Source organism: Choristoneura fumiferana, chromosome 11 (genome assembly GCF_025370935.1).
Source record: "Choristoneura fumiferana chromosome 11, NRCan_CFum_1, whole genome shotgun sequence".
In the NCBI taxonomy this organism is placed as follows: domain Eukaryota; kingdom Metazoa; phylum Arthropoda; class Insecta; order Lepidoptera; family Tortricidae; genus Choristoneura; species Choristoneura fumiferana.
Genome location: NC_133482.1, coordinates 13,651,539 through 13,667,923, shown reverse-complemented (window position 1 = coordinate 13,667,923; position 16,385 = coordinate 13,651,539). Strand labels below are relative to the sequence as shown.

The following is a 16,385-nucleotide window of genomic DNA, read 5'->3' as shown; positions in this document are numbered from 1 at the left end:
TTTTTTAATAGTTTTATGCTCTTTACTAATTAACGAGTGTAAATACATGAATCAAAATATTTAATATAACGCACTTGAAAATGTCTAGTAAAGTTAAGAAGGCTCCTGCCACACCGTCAACAAAACTGTAAGCAAATTCCTTTCGTAAACTATTGTCAAACTTTTGAAAACTTTGCTGACATGCATTATATACAGTGGAATTACTGTGTACGAGTTTCCAAAATTATTAATTTAGGTACTACAACGTTACTTTTTATTGTTAGTTGCATTATTTAAAAAAAATTGACATTATAACTAATTTTGTAATAGCCTTGGTAATCAAAACAATCACACTATACACTGTTCTAGTCTATAATAAGGAAACCCGCCCGGAGCGTAATTCTACTTTTACATGCTTATAAATAATGAACGAAACACAAAAACATCGAAGTATTATTTAAATTCTTTTACAATATTAACTAAACTCCATAGAGTTATACAATTTTTATTCTACAGGATGATTCCGGGGTCATGAGCAGGAGTGAGAGAGGTGATGGGGAGATTCACACTGAGCATCTTTTACTGTGGGACCAGCCACGAAATTGCAAAAAAAATCTGCTGTTACATACATTTCGGATAGTTAGCGATCAATTATCTCTTGATTAGATGGTATTTTTCGCGATTTTGGGGCTGGTCCCATAGTAAAAGTTGCTCAGCGTGAATCTCCCAATCACCCCGGAATCACCCAGTATGTACTGTTATAGGTGGTGGATTACATTTGGAGTCCTATGTGGTGCTACATTTTTAACAAGGTTTTACAAAGTTCTGGAACCAGAACATGTATGGTGAGTGTCTAAAAACTGACTATGATGTTCCAATTTATCTGTCTGAAATATCTTTTTATTTTACAAGTCTGTTGCTTTTTAAATTAAGTAAACACTATTGATAAACATTTATATCAAACATCATGTTTGCTCTTTCTTGCTTGCATGACAGAAATTTGTTAATACTGTCATACTCGAAAATGTCTGTTAGGTTTAACCCCTTATATGCGGGAACTAAAAGAAGTGCTGCATTCTAGTCTCATCTGTTTTATTAAGCACAAATTTTGCTGATTAAAAAAAACAGAAATACAGTCTTAAATTTGCCATGTATTTCTATTGTCTTAAGCATACCAGGGTTTAATGAATTTTAAAATGTTTCTATTTTCATATTTTACTGTGGTTTATTACCATAGATAGTAAAATAAGTAAAATGAGTTTAAACTATGTTTTGAATGTAAATTTAAATAATTATTTTCATTTTTAGTTGGGACGAAACCCATTTTGGGAAAATGGCCAGCTGGTACATCAATAGAACATTCTTTTTTGATGTGCACCCTCCTCTTGGCAAGGTTTGTAGTAAATACTGTATTGCGAAGATAATTGTTAATATTATATCAGTGACTGAAAATCTGAATGCTAATAGGTTTTTACTTTATAGAAAACAAGATATACTTAATGTTATTTTAATTTTTTGTTAACTTGAAGGGAACATTCTAAAATTAAAATTATTGTTAAAATTACTGTTGTTAAAAAGCGCGATTTAGATTTAATTAGGCAATAAACTAACATAGATTAAGAATTACTAACACAACATAGATTTAGAATTATATGGATGTAATAATGTCTGAAGTAAAGTTTAATTTAATTTATAAGTTAATCAAGAATTAATTAATTACATATCTGTATGTAGCAATGTAAAAGCTTCTTAATTTATGATTTATTTATTATTTATGATACTTTTTAAAGTGTTTCTGATTCATAATGTTTTTAGCAAACAAAGGTCAAATTACATACTCGCACAACTGAAATAATTTGAAATTTTCTCATTTTAAAATTCGACCAGATTGTATTTTACTTAGTTTATGAAATGTGAATACTTTCAATAAGTGAGGATTCTCTGCCACATCAATGTCTCTCATCAATTTGACCTTTTTAACAACTGTGAACTTTATGTATGAAGAAAAAAAATTTTTTTTTTCGAAACTACGTTTTTTTCGTACAACTTTTCTTAATTTTTTAACAATCAATACTAAGAGTTAACTTTGTACTAGCAGAATATTTAACTCTTTAGTCAAAGCAAAGCATATAATGAAAAGTTTATTTTTAATCAGTGTGTCCACTTGTTGCTGTAATATTATTCATCAATTAATATTTCAGATGTTAATAGCTTTATCTGGAAAGCTGACAGGATATGATGGAACATTCCCGTTCGACAAACCTGGCGACAAATACGAAGGAGCGAAGTATGAGGGCATGAGAATTGTAAGAAAATTATTAGCCACTAAATTTTCACAAAAACTAATAGTCAAGTAGCGCCATCTGTTGGCGAGTAGAGTTACCAAAAGTATTACGAAAACTTATCCACTAATGCCATCTCCTAACAAGTAGTGAAAAATATTAGCCACAAATTTTTCCCAAAAAATAATAGCCAAGTAACGCCATCTATTGGCGAGTAGAGCCACTATCCACTAATGCCATCTCTTAACAAGTAGTAGTACTGAAGTATTCATTTGGTTGGTACCTGTTGCGCCATCTATGAGAGGGTAGTACTAAAGTTTAAATTGCCGTCTGTGATTTGTTGTAACTAGCGACATCTTGTGACGAGTAGAATTATTATGTAATGACGGTTTCAAAATGAAGTGAAATTTTATTTTACAGTTTTGTACCACCTTAGGAGCCCTTGTAGTTCCATTGACGTTTTTAACATTATGGGAAATGACGAAATCGCTCGACTCTACGTTCATAGGAACAATGCTTCTATTGTGCGGTGAGTAGTAATATTTAAAATTGCGTTAAAGTCCAGTAGCCTCAGGGCAGTTGTGATCACTTTCCATCAGATGACCCACTTGCTCGTTTCCTTTCGATGTTTTATAAAAAAAATACAACACATTCTTCATGAATTAAATTGTAATTTTTTTTGCAGATGTTGGTTTCCTAACTCTCAATAGATATATTCTATTAGATCCTATATTATTGTTTTTCATGAGCTGTTCTATGTATGGAGCGATGAAGGTAAGTACTTGTAAATTTCTTCAATTACTATATTTTATTGACTTGTTGTGAAAATATTCTGTTTTGTTAAAACCGAGATCAGGTTATTATAAAAGCAAAGACAAATAAAAGTAATTAACTTATTCTAAGCATATTTTACAAATTTCACCCAGATCGCTACTATTGGGCTGAGTGCCCTTAAGGCTGGCTGCGGTTGCTCGTTATATGGCAAAGCCAAATGTTTAGGGGCTGTTTCACCTTCCATTGCTTAGTGTTAACTGGCGGTTAGGTGTGATGCTGTCTCTATTTGTTTTGTTCGAATAGACGGAGACGGCATCACATTTAACCGTCGGTTAACGCTAATCAATGGATGGTGAAACAGCCCCTTAAAGTTGCAAGATAATTGTAAGATTTATGTATCTTACTACATATCCGAATCCGTAGGTTTGGTACCTAATTTTAAGTCAGTAGAAGTATTCTACATATAACATTTGAAAAGAACTTACATAATAATATGATCATTCCAAGCTTCATACAATGTACCATCAGCCAAATAAGTAGTCTATCAATTTTTAAACAAGTTCCTATCAAATGAATATGTCGCTAAAGTCGAGCTTTCAAGTTGACAGACACGTCTATTGGCATTATTGTTTTATGACATGCAAACGATTATAACCTTTAGGGTGGTAGACCACATATTTGGCTGATGGCATACGGCGGCCACGACGTACAAAATACGCGTTCTTGAATCTACATAAGCACGAAGACGTCCCCGTACACGCGTCAATGTGTGCGTAAGATACACAGGGCTGACTATCGCAAAACCCTAGTACTATAAGTACTACCAATGACACTTAAAGGTACTTATATGTAGGTATGGCTTAGAAATGTGCAAATAAATGTAATCGTTAATCTTACATATTTATTTAAACTTACTTAAAATGTGACTGCTGTGTATTTAAGCATTATTATTTTCAATTACAATAGATATATGACTACAAACTTAAACGAATTATTCGGTAGGTAGTTATTTCATGTATTAATCGCGATAATTTCAGAAATCATTATTTATTTATAAAAGGAAGTAGGTAGGGTACCGTTACCATTTCGCAAAATGACTGCTCCCGAACTTTGTGCCGTGCGGCCGACATAAATCGCGTTGCGCACACGACTGCTTTCCTGCGGTTTTCCTGCAATCTGCGCTTCAGGGGTGGGGTAACTCGAATCGGTGCGGCGCAGAGCGTGGCTATTCTGTACGTTAGTACTATTATATATTCTGTGCTGATGGTACAAAACCGTTGCCTCGTGCACAGGTCCGTACCCTAACAGCAGAAGGCCTCCCACCATTCTCTGGGCGCCTGGTGTCCTGGCAGGTGTTCCTGGGCTCGTCCCTGGCCTGCACCATGTCCGTAAAGTTCGTGGGGCTCTTCGTGGTGCTCTTCGTGGGATTCCGGACCATAGCTGACCTGTGGAATGTGCTGGGGGACTTGAGTAAACCTGTGGTAAGTTTTGTGTACAGATATCCTACTGGGTGATACTCTTTCCCGGCCCGGATAATACTGACATGGAAATACCGTACCTGTTTTTTGTGTACACGCCCATAGAAACTGGCGTGAGCTATGAGCGTGTACAGGAAAAACAGGGTCGGTATTTCCATCCCGGTATTATCCCGGTCGGGGAAGAGTGTCACCCATCCTACTAATATTAGGTCCTTACCTATGAAATTGGTGTTTTGTATGGAGATTTTTATAGCAGTTGCGTTTTCCATACTAAATGTTTTTTTATTTATTTATTTAGCAACCAACAATGCCAGCGTTATATAACTTATGTTCGTGTTTAAAGAACAATAAAAAAACAACAACAACAAACAATAATAAAAAATAGGACAATTACAACCAATTAAATACTAAATTCTGGAAACAAAATAAACGTGTTTTTCAACATATTTTTTTTTAGTTAAATAAATAAATACTTTGGTTTTGTGACAGTCAAAATTTGCACGATGAAGTCAATATATTGTGTAAAATTGAATATCCTCTATGTCTGTTTTATCATCGAAGTTACGATGGCTAGAAGCACGATGGATTTGGATGAAATTTGGTACTTAGATAGCTGGATGTCTGGAATAACACAGGCTACTTTTTATCCCGATATTCCCACGGGATAGAGATAAAATATCAAAATCTCATCCACTGAGCATAGAGTCATAAAATTTCACACTCAAGCTTGCAAGCACTTTCATTCTGAGAGGAGGCCTGTGTCTAACATTAGGGCGTAAATAGGCCGAGTTGATGACGACCTACTTTATAAGTAATTCATGTTTTGTTTCAGAGCCTAACAGTAAAACATTTGATGGGTAGAAGTATCACCCTCATACTTTGGCCTACTACTTTGTACGTGTTTTTCTTCTGGATCCATCTGACCGTGTTGTCCAAAAGGTAAATAGTTAAAAACTATTCAATACTGGTAAACTTGGTAAGGCCGTTCATGTTCTTATAGTTGTTTCTTACCTGGCACTAGGCCTGGCACTCTTATAGGTAGAATCATTCACGATGACGCGTGCCGTGGTTCTTATTACAATGTCATTAATGTCTAATTTTAACAAAATCACGCGTCTTCGTGGATGGCACTAGGTACTACAAACTAGTATCTGTAACCGAGACCATATTGCCCTTTTCGTTTTTTTTTAACTTGCGTTCATTTTATCTTTTGTATGCGTAGCCGTCGCGTCGCTAGTACAGGGTGGCCAGTGGCAGATTTCCGATTTCATTATTTTATAAAAAACTAAAGTAACTTAAACACTATTGATTCCGGATTGCTACCACCATCTTGCTCGCTAATCCTGCCGTGAAGCAGCAGTGCTTGCACTGTTGTGTTTCGGTGTGGAGAGTAAGACAGCCGGTGAAATTACTGGCACTTGAGGTATCCCATCTTAGGCCTCTAGGTTGGCAACGCATCTGCAATCCCCCTGGTGTTGCAGGTGTCTATGGGCGGTGGTGATCTCTTACCATCAGGAGACCCACTTGCTCGTTTGCCATCCAGTCAAATAAAAAATAAAAAAACTCAAGCTGCGTTACCACCAGAGATGTGCGAGGATGTGTTGCGGGGAATTTGTTTTTCATGGACCAATGAGGGTTTTCACAGAGGCACACTATCGCTAGATGGCGTTAGTATCGTTGACGTTTGCTTGCGATTGGCTCATTTAGTTATTTAACCAATCACGAGCAAACGTCAAACGAAGCCTCACGACACTAACGCCATCTAGCGATATTTCGCCTCTGTGAAAACCCTCATTGTAACTTCATTTACCTATCCTCGTTCCGCTTAGTTTTTTCCACTAAAGCTGTACTGTGTGAGGGTAAGTAAATAAAGCGATTCTATTGGTTCATAACGATTGGGCAAACGAGTTCTTGAGTGGAGTGGACGCCCTCAGACTAGGTGGAGCGATGATCTTCGCAGGTTAGCTGGCAAGAACTGGATGAGACTGGCCGAGGATCGTGCTCAGTGGCGTGCAACTGGAGAGGCCTATGTCCAGCAGTGGACTAAGATAGGCTGATGATGATGATGATGATTGGTTCATGAAGAACACATCATCATAAAACATCTTCGCACATTTCTGGTGTTATAGCAGCCTTTTATTCTTTTCCACGAAAAGTTTATGATTGCGTATTTTATTTTTGTTAAAAACCTACTACATATAAAAAAAATAAACGCTCAAACACGAAATCCCTATAGAATCACTTCGTTGTCCTACGCGTCTATCAAAGTATATGGCAAAGTAAAGTGTTTGTTAACAGTGGCAACGGCGACGGCTTCTATTCCTCCGGCTTCCAAGCGCGTCTGATAGGCAACAGTCTTTACAACGCGAGCGCGCCGCGCGTCCTGGCCTACGGCGCGGTCGTAACTCTCAAAAACCATCGCACCGGAGGGGGGTACCTGCACTCGCACCATCACTTGTACCCCGCTGGAGTGGGGGCGAGACAGCAACAGGTAATATTTTACAAAGTTTCATTTAACTTGCGCTGTTTATATAAGTATGTAAATAGGTATGTTGTCCGCGTCAAACTTTGCAAACCATTTTACTTGTTTTGTGGTTTTCGTTGTTGTTGCATTTTATTTTACTTGTTGGTATGGAAATTTTGTGTAAGTAATAAAAAAATTAACAGCACCTGTATTAAATTTTGACGTTAATTGATAACTTAACATCATGGTAACATTCGTTAACCAATTACGGTTACTTTTATCGGTAATTTTACTTTACATTGTTATAACGTTTCCAAAGTAACACTATTTAATCGGTAATGTTGGTTTTTAGTCTTTTCCATGAGACTTAAAATGAATGCAATGAGGGCTAATGCTATTGCTAATGAGGGCGAAATATCGTTAGATAAGAAAGAAAGAAACAAGACATTTATTCACTGATACGGAAGACACACAAATATAATAAAATTTTCACAATTACAGACAAATAAACCAATAAGAGAAATACATGAAAATAGTAACATAATACATAATTTGTGCGTCCCCGCAATTGCGAAACGGTCGCTGACTTAGCATTAGAGTTAGACTCAGCAATAGATGGCGTTAGTATCGTGAGGCTTAACTAAATGAGCCAATGAGGGCTATCGTTTTTTGTCTCACTAGATGGCGCACTGTTGCGTGAGGGTTTAAGTGTGCTTCAGAGTCTGTTATTACGGGCGTTAAAACAAAGTTTAGATTGAAATCATATTTAAAACACCTTAAAACCGTACCATAAAAATAATCCAGCAACCACAGTGTTGCTTAGCCCCGTTTTGTTCGGAAAAAAGGGAGGACAAAAGTTTCCAAAAGACAAAACTGTCTCAAAACACAGACATTCATTGCCCCGTAACGCATAATTCATCCAGCCTATAACGTCCCACTGGGCACAGGTCTCCTTCAGAACAGGCAGAGCAAACGCATAATTGCCATAATTATTTTCAGGATTTGTATTTTAAATCCTCTAAAATTAGCAACAATATAATTAACAATAAATATGAAAAAAAATAGGATGATTAACATAAATTACGGCTTTTTGACAACATAAACATGCGGATCGGAAAATGGCGGGAAAACAAACATCTCGCTTTTTATTTTTTTTCCTGCTAATTTTGCTGTCACTGCTGTCAATTTTTTTTTTAATTATCGATTACGCCATTTTAGCGTCTTACACCTGTCTTTGGCCCATACGCGTCATTGCATTATAAGACCGCAACGACAAAAAAAGCTCACGTTACTAACGCCATCTAGCGTTTTCAGTCTTTTAGCCCTCATTGCAACGGTGCAGGCGAGTTTCGTTCAGTGGCGTTCTAAGAGACGTTCAACCGTCATTGAGGATTATTGATGATGTGATGACTTAATCTTTCAGGTGACAACGTACACTCATAAAGACGAGAACAACCGCTGGATCGTGCGGTCGTACGCGGCGCCGGCGGCCGGCACGGCGCTCGTGCGCAGCGGCGACTTAGTGCGGCTCACGCATGCGCCCACGATGCGTAACCTGCACTCGCACAGGGAACGCGCGCCGCTCACGCATAAGTGCATGCAGGTCACTGGATACGGTGAGGTGAGATGATTTTGAACATGAAACTGCTTTGACAGTCACTATCACTCGTATATTGTGCAAGGTCCGCCCGGATTGCTACCACCATCTTGCTTGCTAATCCTGCCGTCAAGCAGCAGTGCTTGCACTGTTGTGTTTCGGCGTGGAGAGCAAGACAGCCGGTGAAACTACTGGCACTTGAGGTATTAAATTGACATTGTTAAATTCAAAAGCTTTATTTATTTTATTAATTTTGTTATTTTAATTCACCGATGTCATGGATATATTTATACTCGTTTAATATAATTTATTGAAGCACGATTGTTTTTAAAATTTGCTGAATACTGTGACTGTAATTTAATTACTTAAGATCTTGTAAACGTATTCTAGCAAATAAAGATTTACTTAATTACTTATCCCATCTTAGGCCTCTAGGTTGGCAACGCATCTGCAATCCCTCTGGTGCTGCAGGTGTCTATGGGCGATGGTGATCTCTTACCATCAGGAGACCCACTTGCTCGTTTGCCATCCAGTCGAATAAAAAAAAAATTAATGAAATAAATCCGGATAACTCACGTCTTAAAACAACTAAACTAAACCAGATTTAAGACGTGTTATCCGGAATTTAGCGCCCGTGCGCAGCGGAAATATCTAATCTAATATCTGGCACAGCGGAGCGTGCAAAAATATTTGACACGCCGTACCGGCCCTAGAAATATTCGTAGGTATCAGATATTTATGCACGTTTTTTGTGTCAGTGCGGGTGATTGTTCGTAAGCAGTGTCATAACGTGCAGACTAACTTGATTGCAACCCCCTAAGGGTCGCCGCACACGGCCACAGGCCACCACCACAAAACGCGGCCACACATTTCCTGTAGTTTCATACATTTTATACGCGACGATTTGTAGCGTATGACGGCCACCGGCGTCAACCGTGTGCGGCGAGTCCATATAAAGTAGCCGCGTTTTGTGGCCCGTGTGCGATGACCCTTAGAGATCCCTAACCCAACCCAAGGATTTTTTTTTGGATCTTGATGTAGGAACTGTCATTAAAAATGGTAAAGCACTTACTTGATTGACTGTACCTCTGGACATTTGTCCCATTTTTGTCACCTAGGTAGTTTTTGGTTTAATTCTTTTTTGAATGAATGTACTCATTTTTCGCTTTTTTTTTGTTATTTTTGGGCTTTTTTTTTATATATCACTGCTCAGTAAGCAAGCAATTGGCTCTTATTTCTCAAACCTTAAGCAGTTCAGCGAATTGACAGCACTAAGTACATACCTATTTGTTTAAGGACGGAGTGGGCGATGCCAACGACGTGTGGAAAATAGTTATAGCAGGCGGAAAGGACGGCGACGAGATACAGACGGTCAAGAGCAAACTTATGCTCGTGCATTACTTGCAGGTATGTTGACTTCAATGAGGGTTTCAGTTTTTTAGGGTTCCGGAGCCAAAATGGCAAAAACGGAACCTTATAGTTTCGCCATGTCTGTCTGTCTGTCCGGCCGCGGCTTTGCTCAGGGACTATCAATGCTAGAAAGCTGTAATTTTGCACGGATATATGGGTAAACTATGCCGACAAAATAGTACATTCAAAAAAAAAAAAAAATTTTTTTTAGGGTACCTCCCATAGACGTAAAGTGGGGGTGATTTTTTTTTCTCATCCAACCCAGTGTGGGGTATCGTTGGATAGGTTTTTTAAAACCATTAGGGGTTTGCTAAGACGATTTTTCGATTCAGTGATTTTTTTGCGAAATATTCAACTTTAAAGTGCAAATTGTCATTAAAATCGAGCCCCCCCCCCCCTCTAAAATCTAAACCGGTGGGTGGAAAAATTTGAGAAAATTTAGGATGGTAGTAAGTATATCAAACTTTCAAGAAAAACTATAACGGCTAAGTTTGCTTGAGAATTATTAGTAGTTTATAAGTAAATAGCAGCCTAAGATATAAAATATACCTAAACGTGGAAGATTCCGTATAAAATACGAAAACCTTAGAAAAATATTACTTATTTTTTTCGTAATGGCTACGGAACCCTATTTTGGGCGTGTCCGACACGCTCTTGGCCGGTTTTTTTTTATGGCTCGATAATCTATGTGGAAGAGGGTTTCAGTATGGTTTCAGTGAAAGGTTACGTTTGGTATCGTGAGGTCCGGTGGTAACTTTGACATTTGCTTAACGTTTGTGATTGATTGGTTAAATAATAGTACATTGTGTCTTAAGGGCGGTAAACAAGGAATTACGAACGAGAGTCTATTAGAAGCCCGAAGTCGAATGAGTCGATGTTCGTAATTCTAGTACCGCCCGTGCCACATACAATGTTTTTCATCACATTTGTGAGTAAAATTGTATATTTGTAAAAGAAAAACTAATATTTTTTCAAAAATTGCCGATGCCGCTGACTACGCTCTTGGAAGCGCCAGCCTCCGCGCCGCCCCACCCCACGCAGCATGTGCCCGACGTGCGCGCGCCGCGCTCCTGCACGCCATGCAGTATCACACTCATTTACCGACCTTGGGCTTCATGACAACAAAATTAGTACGGGCAATGACTCATTTACCGACCACGGGCTTCATGACAAGCACATTAAGGTCGAGGGTTTTATTTGGGGGGTTGCAACCAAGGTAGCCTGCATGTTTCGACACTGTTTACGAGCAAGTGTGATGAAAATACTCTTAAATAAACGAGCCAATCGCAGGTAAGAAGTAACGTCTAACGCACCTCTCGATCGATACTAACTCGATACTAAAAAGGTGGTATTTTTTTTTACATTCATAAGCCAAAATTGAATAAAGATATTTTGACTTTGACTAACGCCATCTAGCGATATCTCGTCAAAAACCCTCATCGTATGAATCAATATGTGACGACCGGTTAGTCCAGTGGTTAGAGAACCTGACTACGACGCTTGAAGTCCTGGGTGTCCTGGGTGTTGGTTCGATGCCGGGTAGGGACAGATATTTATATAAAATACGTTAGCGTATCGTTAGCACAGATTCACGACCATATTTCTACTTTTTATTTTTTAGTTAAAATTATCTAAGCCGGTTGTTAGGGCCTCTGATAACTCGCGGGTGCACGGCTTAGCTTGGCGCGTCGTGCTTGGCTCATGTCATCTTATAAAGTAGGGTTGCGGGAGGCGGGGCTCTGCACTATTGAAACCACATTGAAACCTATTGAAACAGCTCGCCGCGTGCGTCAGCGGAGGCCCTTTAAGGTGCGGTCACATGCAGTCGCTCGTCGCTCGATTGCAGCGATAAATCTGGTCACGTGACCCCATTTTGAAGTTGATTTTGAATTTCCCACGACTCAAAAAAGTAGCGTCAAGTCGCCGCGTCGATCAGCAATTCAGCAGCTACAAGATAGCTTCTTGCAGGATGATCTTGGCCTTGGAAGCTGATTTCTTAATCTCACTTTGTAGCAGTCGTGACAATGGTGCAAATAAAAGAAATCGGAGTGAATGAAAAAATAAATAACTGTGTTTTTGCCGAAATTGAAGAGGTTTTTTTTTTTCCAGCGATAAAGCTCAACATTTTCAGCTTTGTCGCTATATGTCACGTGACCAGATTTGACACTGGAAACGAGCGCCGAGCGATTTCATGTGGCCGCGTCCTTACGCCAGGAATACACATGCCTGCAACTCGCACGTTTTCATGCAACTAGCTTGCTCACTTGTGTCATATTTGTATGAGGATATACACGTGCCAGCTACTCGTCCGAAAATCTCCGAGCTGCAGGCATGTGTATTTCCAGCGTTATCGTTTGAATGTGCAGGCGTGCGCTCTGACAACGACTGGTAAGCAACTGCCGAAGTGGGGATACGAGCAGCAGGAGGTGGCGTGCAATCCTAACTTGAGAGACAAACACGCTCTGTGGAACGTCGAAGACAACGTTTATGATGACCGTGAGTGCTTTGCCAACAGAAATACACAGTATAGTTATACAAATACACAGTTTAGTTATACAAATACACAGTTTAGTTATAGAAAAATAATTCTTATTTACTAATAAAATAAGGTTAAGTAGCTCTTAGTGCAACATTTATCATGATATACTCTTATTACTCCCATATGCGAAATTTACATTTTAAATTTACCACGAGCTTTAGGTGGTTACCACAAGGTGAAGGAAAACATCGTGAGGTAATCCGCACATAAACCTGCGAGTAATTCAATGATGTGAAGCATGTAAAGCTCCCAATCCGCACAGGCCCGCGTGAGAATTACGGCCCAAGCCCTCTCATTCTGAGAGGAGGGCAGTGCCTAGCAGTCGGCATTATTTGGGTCGAGATGATGATGATGATGATTACCCCCATAGTTAGTCAGCTGTCAACTCAGTACAAATCCACCGTTTTATTTTTATCATTTATACCATTTAGTTCTAACGTTCCTCGATAGATGTCGCTGTTACGGCCGCCAGGCATTCCTGCATCGCGCTGTTAAGATTTTTCCTAGTTTAGTGACCATCTTCGTGTAACTTTTGAAAGTTATCGCTTCTCGGCCTTTTGGCTAAGATCAAAGTGTAGTATCTGTTCTTTTCAGCTTAATATCTGAAAGTTCCCTCACTGAGGGACCAGTATATTAAACTGATTTTTGTAAATCGACGGGATGTTCGGGGCTCGCTCCACTCCCGTCACGGGTCGGCCCGGCATTGCAGTGCCGCCGGGATCGGCCCAAATATAAACTTGAAAACGAAAACTTAATGATTTCGTATTAGTAATATGTAGACTAGGGATCTAAGCTTATTTATTTACGTTTTGATAATGACGTCGCTCGGTGCCCCAGATTTTTCAGCCATTTTTTTTTTCAAAAATTTCAATGTGTGGGTCGCAGTATCTTTAAAATACTTTCTCACTGATGTAGTGTATGATTATTCAATATTTTGTGTACAGGCAAAGATATCGAAACGGCCAAAGTTGCAAAAATATGCATATACACGACTTTATGCTCTTAACATTACGGCCGTATTTTTGTAACTGGCCGTGTCGATATCTTTGCCCTTGACTGAACATTGGATAACACAAATGGAGAGCGGAAGTAAGCAGGGAAGGGGGTCGCCAAATATTTTACATTTGAAGCAAAAAAAGCAAAGCGAAGTCCCGGCCCCTCACGAAAGTACGAAGAATTAGGCCCCGACGATTTATTATAAAAATAGTGCGCAATAAATAAAACATGGGTAATATAAAGTTCTGCACTTGTCCTAGTCCCCAAAGTAAGCTTCGAGGCTTACGCGTCCGGTTTCTTGGAGCGGTTCCTGGAGTCCCATGCCGTGATGCTGCAGGGGAACGCGGGTCTGAAGCCCAAGGAGGGGGAGGTCACCAGCCAGCCTTGGCAATGGCCCATCAACTACCGGGTAAGGGTTATCGTAACCAAAAACGACTATCCACTTACATGTGCTTTATGGGAATCTTAGAAATTTTAATCAAAACTTTCCTTTCCACGTGTAGTCGACGCAGAAATTCCATTACCAACCTTACCTCTTACCGCCCGCCCGGAGTCCTTTATATAGGACTTATTCTATTTTGACATCGAACTCTATCATAAGTGACATCATAATGTTCATAGAACAAAAACTTTACTTGGGCCACATTTTTTACCAAAAACTTTTTTTAGTTCAACGTAACCCAACTGTCCTCAGGGCCAGTTTTTCTCCGGCAGCTCGCACCGCGTGTATCTCCTGGGCAACCCGGTGGTGTGGTGGGTGAATCTGGCCTTTCTGGTGACGTTCCTGGTGGTCTACGTCGTCAACGCTGTAAGGAACAAGCGAGCTGAAGCAAGGGGAATTGTCTTACAAGGTGACTTCTACCGCTGTAGCGTAAATAAAGCTACCCGATGTATAGGTAGAGTCATTCACGATGACGCGTGCCGTGGTTCTTATTACAATGTCATTAATGTCAATTTTGTAAAAATCACGCGTCTTCGTGGATGGCACTAGGCATATTCTAATCCAGTGAGGGCTATCGTGTATGAATTTGCCGCTAGAGGCGCTAGTGTAGCGAGAGGTCTCCGAAATCTCGCAGTGGGCCGGTGGGAGCTACGCGGGGTTATTCTAATTAGGAGGCCTGTGCCCAGCAGTGGGACGTCGTATATAGGCTGGGATGATGATGCGTTACGGGGCAATGATGTCTGCTTTCGAATGCACCTGTATCCCTTGAAGTTGTGCACTAAGTGTAAAAATTGGCATGAGCTAATAATATTTGTTGGTATTACTCGTTAACAACGAATTATCGTTGTTTAATGATTATGACGTAGTCCAGTCTGGTACAGCCTAAACTAATGACTAAGGTAACTAACTTCTTAGCAGGACCTTCGAAATTAATTACACTACCGTTTTTTCCCTGTGTCAGACTCGAGCTCCCCGCTGCTGAACGCTGCGGGATGGAGCTTCGTCGGCTGGGCGCTCCACTACGTGCCCTTCTGGGCCATGGGCCGCGTGCTGTACTTCCATCATTACTTCCCGGCCCTCGTGTTCAGTTCCATGCTGACTGGTAAGCATCTGCATGGACAGAGATTTCTCTATTGTGATGTCCACACGCTGCAACCAACTCTCTTACTTTGCTCACCCGCGACCTTATGATGGCTGTGTCTATGTGGCACCTAACTATCACAACCGTATTACACTGACGCGTTTCGAACTCAACCAGAGCTCATCCTCAGTGCGACACAGCCGTTCACCATGCTACCAGATTTAAGACTGTCCGTTGTGTCTGTTAGGGTTAGTAAAGTGATTGTTTATAGTTCACTGATATGGACGTCCGCAAAGTAACGCCTGATTCAATAAATTACGTATAAAAAAAGGCCAAGTAATTGATTGAATAATAAAGTTGCAAATTCAGAATAAAAACAATCCAGTCCAAGTTGGCTGAACTTGTTTTTAATGAACCTATTTTGCAATAACTTCATCAACGATTTTGTTTACAGGTATTTTAACAGAATACCTCCTCAAAAGCGTGAAGAGCTATCTAAGCCCGGAGTTAGGTACCGCTGTGTACCAAGGCATCATAGGTCTGATTCTATCCACGACTGTGTACAGTTTCTACTTGTTCGCGCCGCTTGCTTACGGCATGAGTGGGCCGCTTGCGCACGAGCCTAATTCCACCATGACCGGCCTTCGCTGGCTGGAGTCTTGGGAGTTTTGAAGGGATGACATACTGTTCCCACTAACCGCCTCTCTGCGATGACTCTGGGGGATACAATTGATACGTACATTGACTGATTCATGTACTACCAGGGTGGGACCTTTTAATTATAAATTTCACTATGATTTTCTTTGATAAAAGTATGATATGGCAACACGACATTAGTAACATAAAGGTTCCGCCCTGGTATGATTCAGTTTGTGGGTTTCTATAACTAAAAATAAATAAATTGCGACATTTGATTTTTAGTTATTAGAAGTGTGCTTAATTTCCTTTGTGTCCTGTAATTGCTTGCAGAATTGTTAATAAGTTAGCTAATTTATTTTTTAAGATGAAATTCCGTCCAATGTAAATTTTGTTTATTTTTATGCTTATTTTCTTTTTTGTTAAGAGTACATTATTTTACAAGTTTTTTTTAAATAAATGTAAATATCAAAAGAATATTTTTATTATTCATCCTACCCTCTAAATATTAAAAATCATTACAAAAATAAAATTCAATAACTGGCCTTAAGATTGCTAAAGGTGGTTTCATGTGCAACATGTTATTTTTAGGGTTCCGTACCTAGAAAGGAAAAATAGAACCTTATAAGGATCACTTTGTTATCCGTCCGTCTGTCTGTCAAGACCCTTTTATCTCGGGAACGCGTGGAGCTATCGAGTTGAAATGA

At 39.6% G+C, this 16,385-nt stretch overlaps 1 protein-coding gene and 1 non-coding gene across 2 annotated transcripts; both read left to right on the top strand.

The window, feature by feature from the left end:
- On the top strand, positions 1–16,125 carry tw (Protein O-mannosyl-transferase 2). The gene is made up of 16 exons (XM_074094639.1): positions 1–127; positions 744–824; positions 1,288–1,372; positions 2,181–2,285; positions 2,682–2,790; positions 2,947–3,035; positions 4,328–4,516; positions 5,346–5,452; positions 6,812–7,004; positions 8,401–8,598; positions 9,871–9,981; positions 12,351–12,480; positions 13,780–13,928; positions 14,214–14,370; positions 14,923–15,063; positions 15,497–16,125. The coding sequence occupies exons 1-16, from the start codon at positions 81–83 to the stop codon at positions 15,712–15,714; spliced, it is 2,109 nt and encodes a 702-aa protein (XP_073950740.1). The 5' UTR covers positions 1–80; the 3' UTR covers positions 15,715–16,125.
- Positions 13,065–13,257, top strand: LOC141433041 (U2 spliceosomal RNA). The gene has a single exon (XR_012451887.1). It is a non-coding gene; the product is annotated as a U2 spliceosomal RNA (small nuclear RNA).
- Positions 16,126–16,385: the final 260 nt, after the last annotated feature.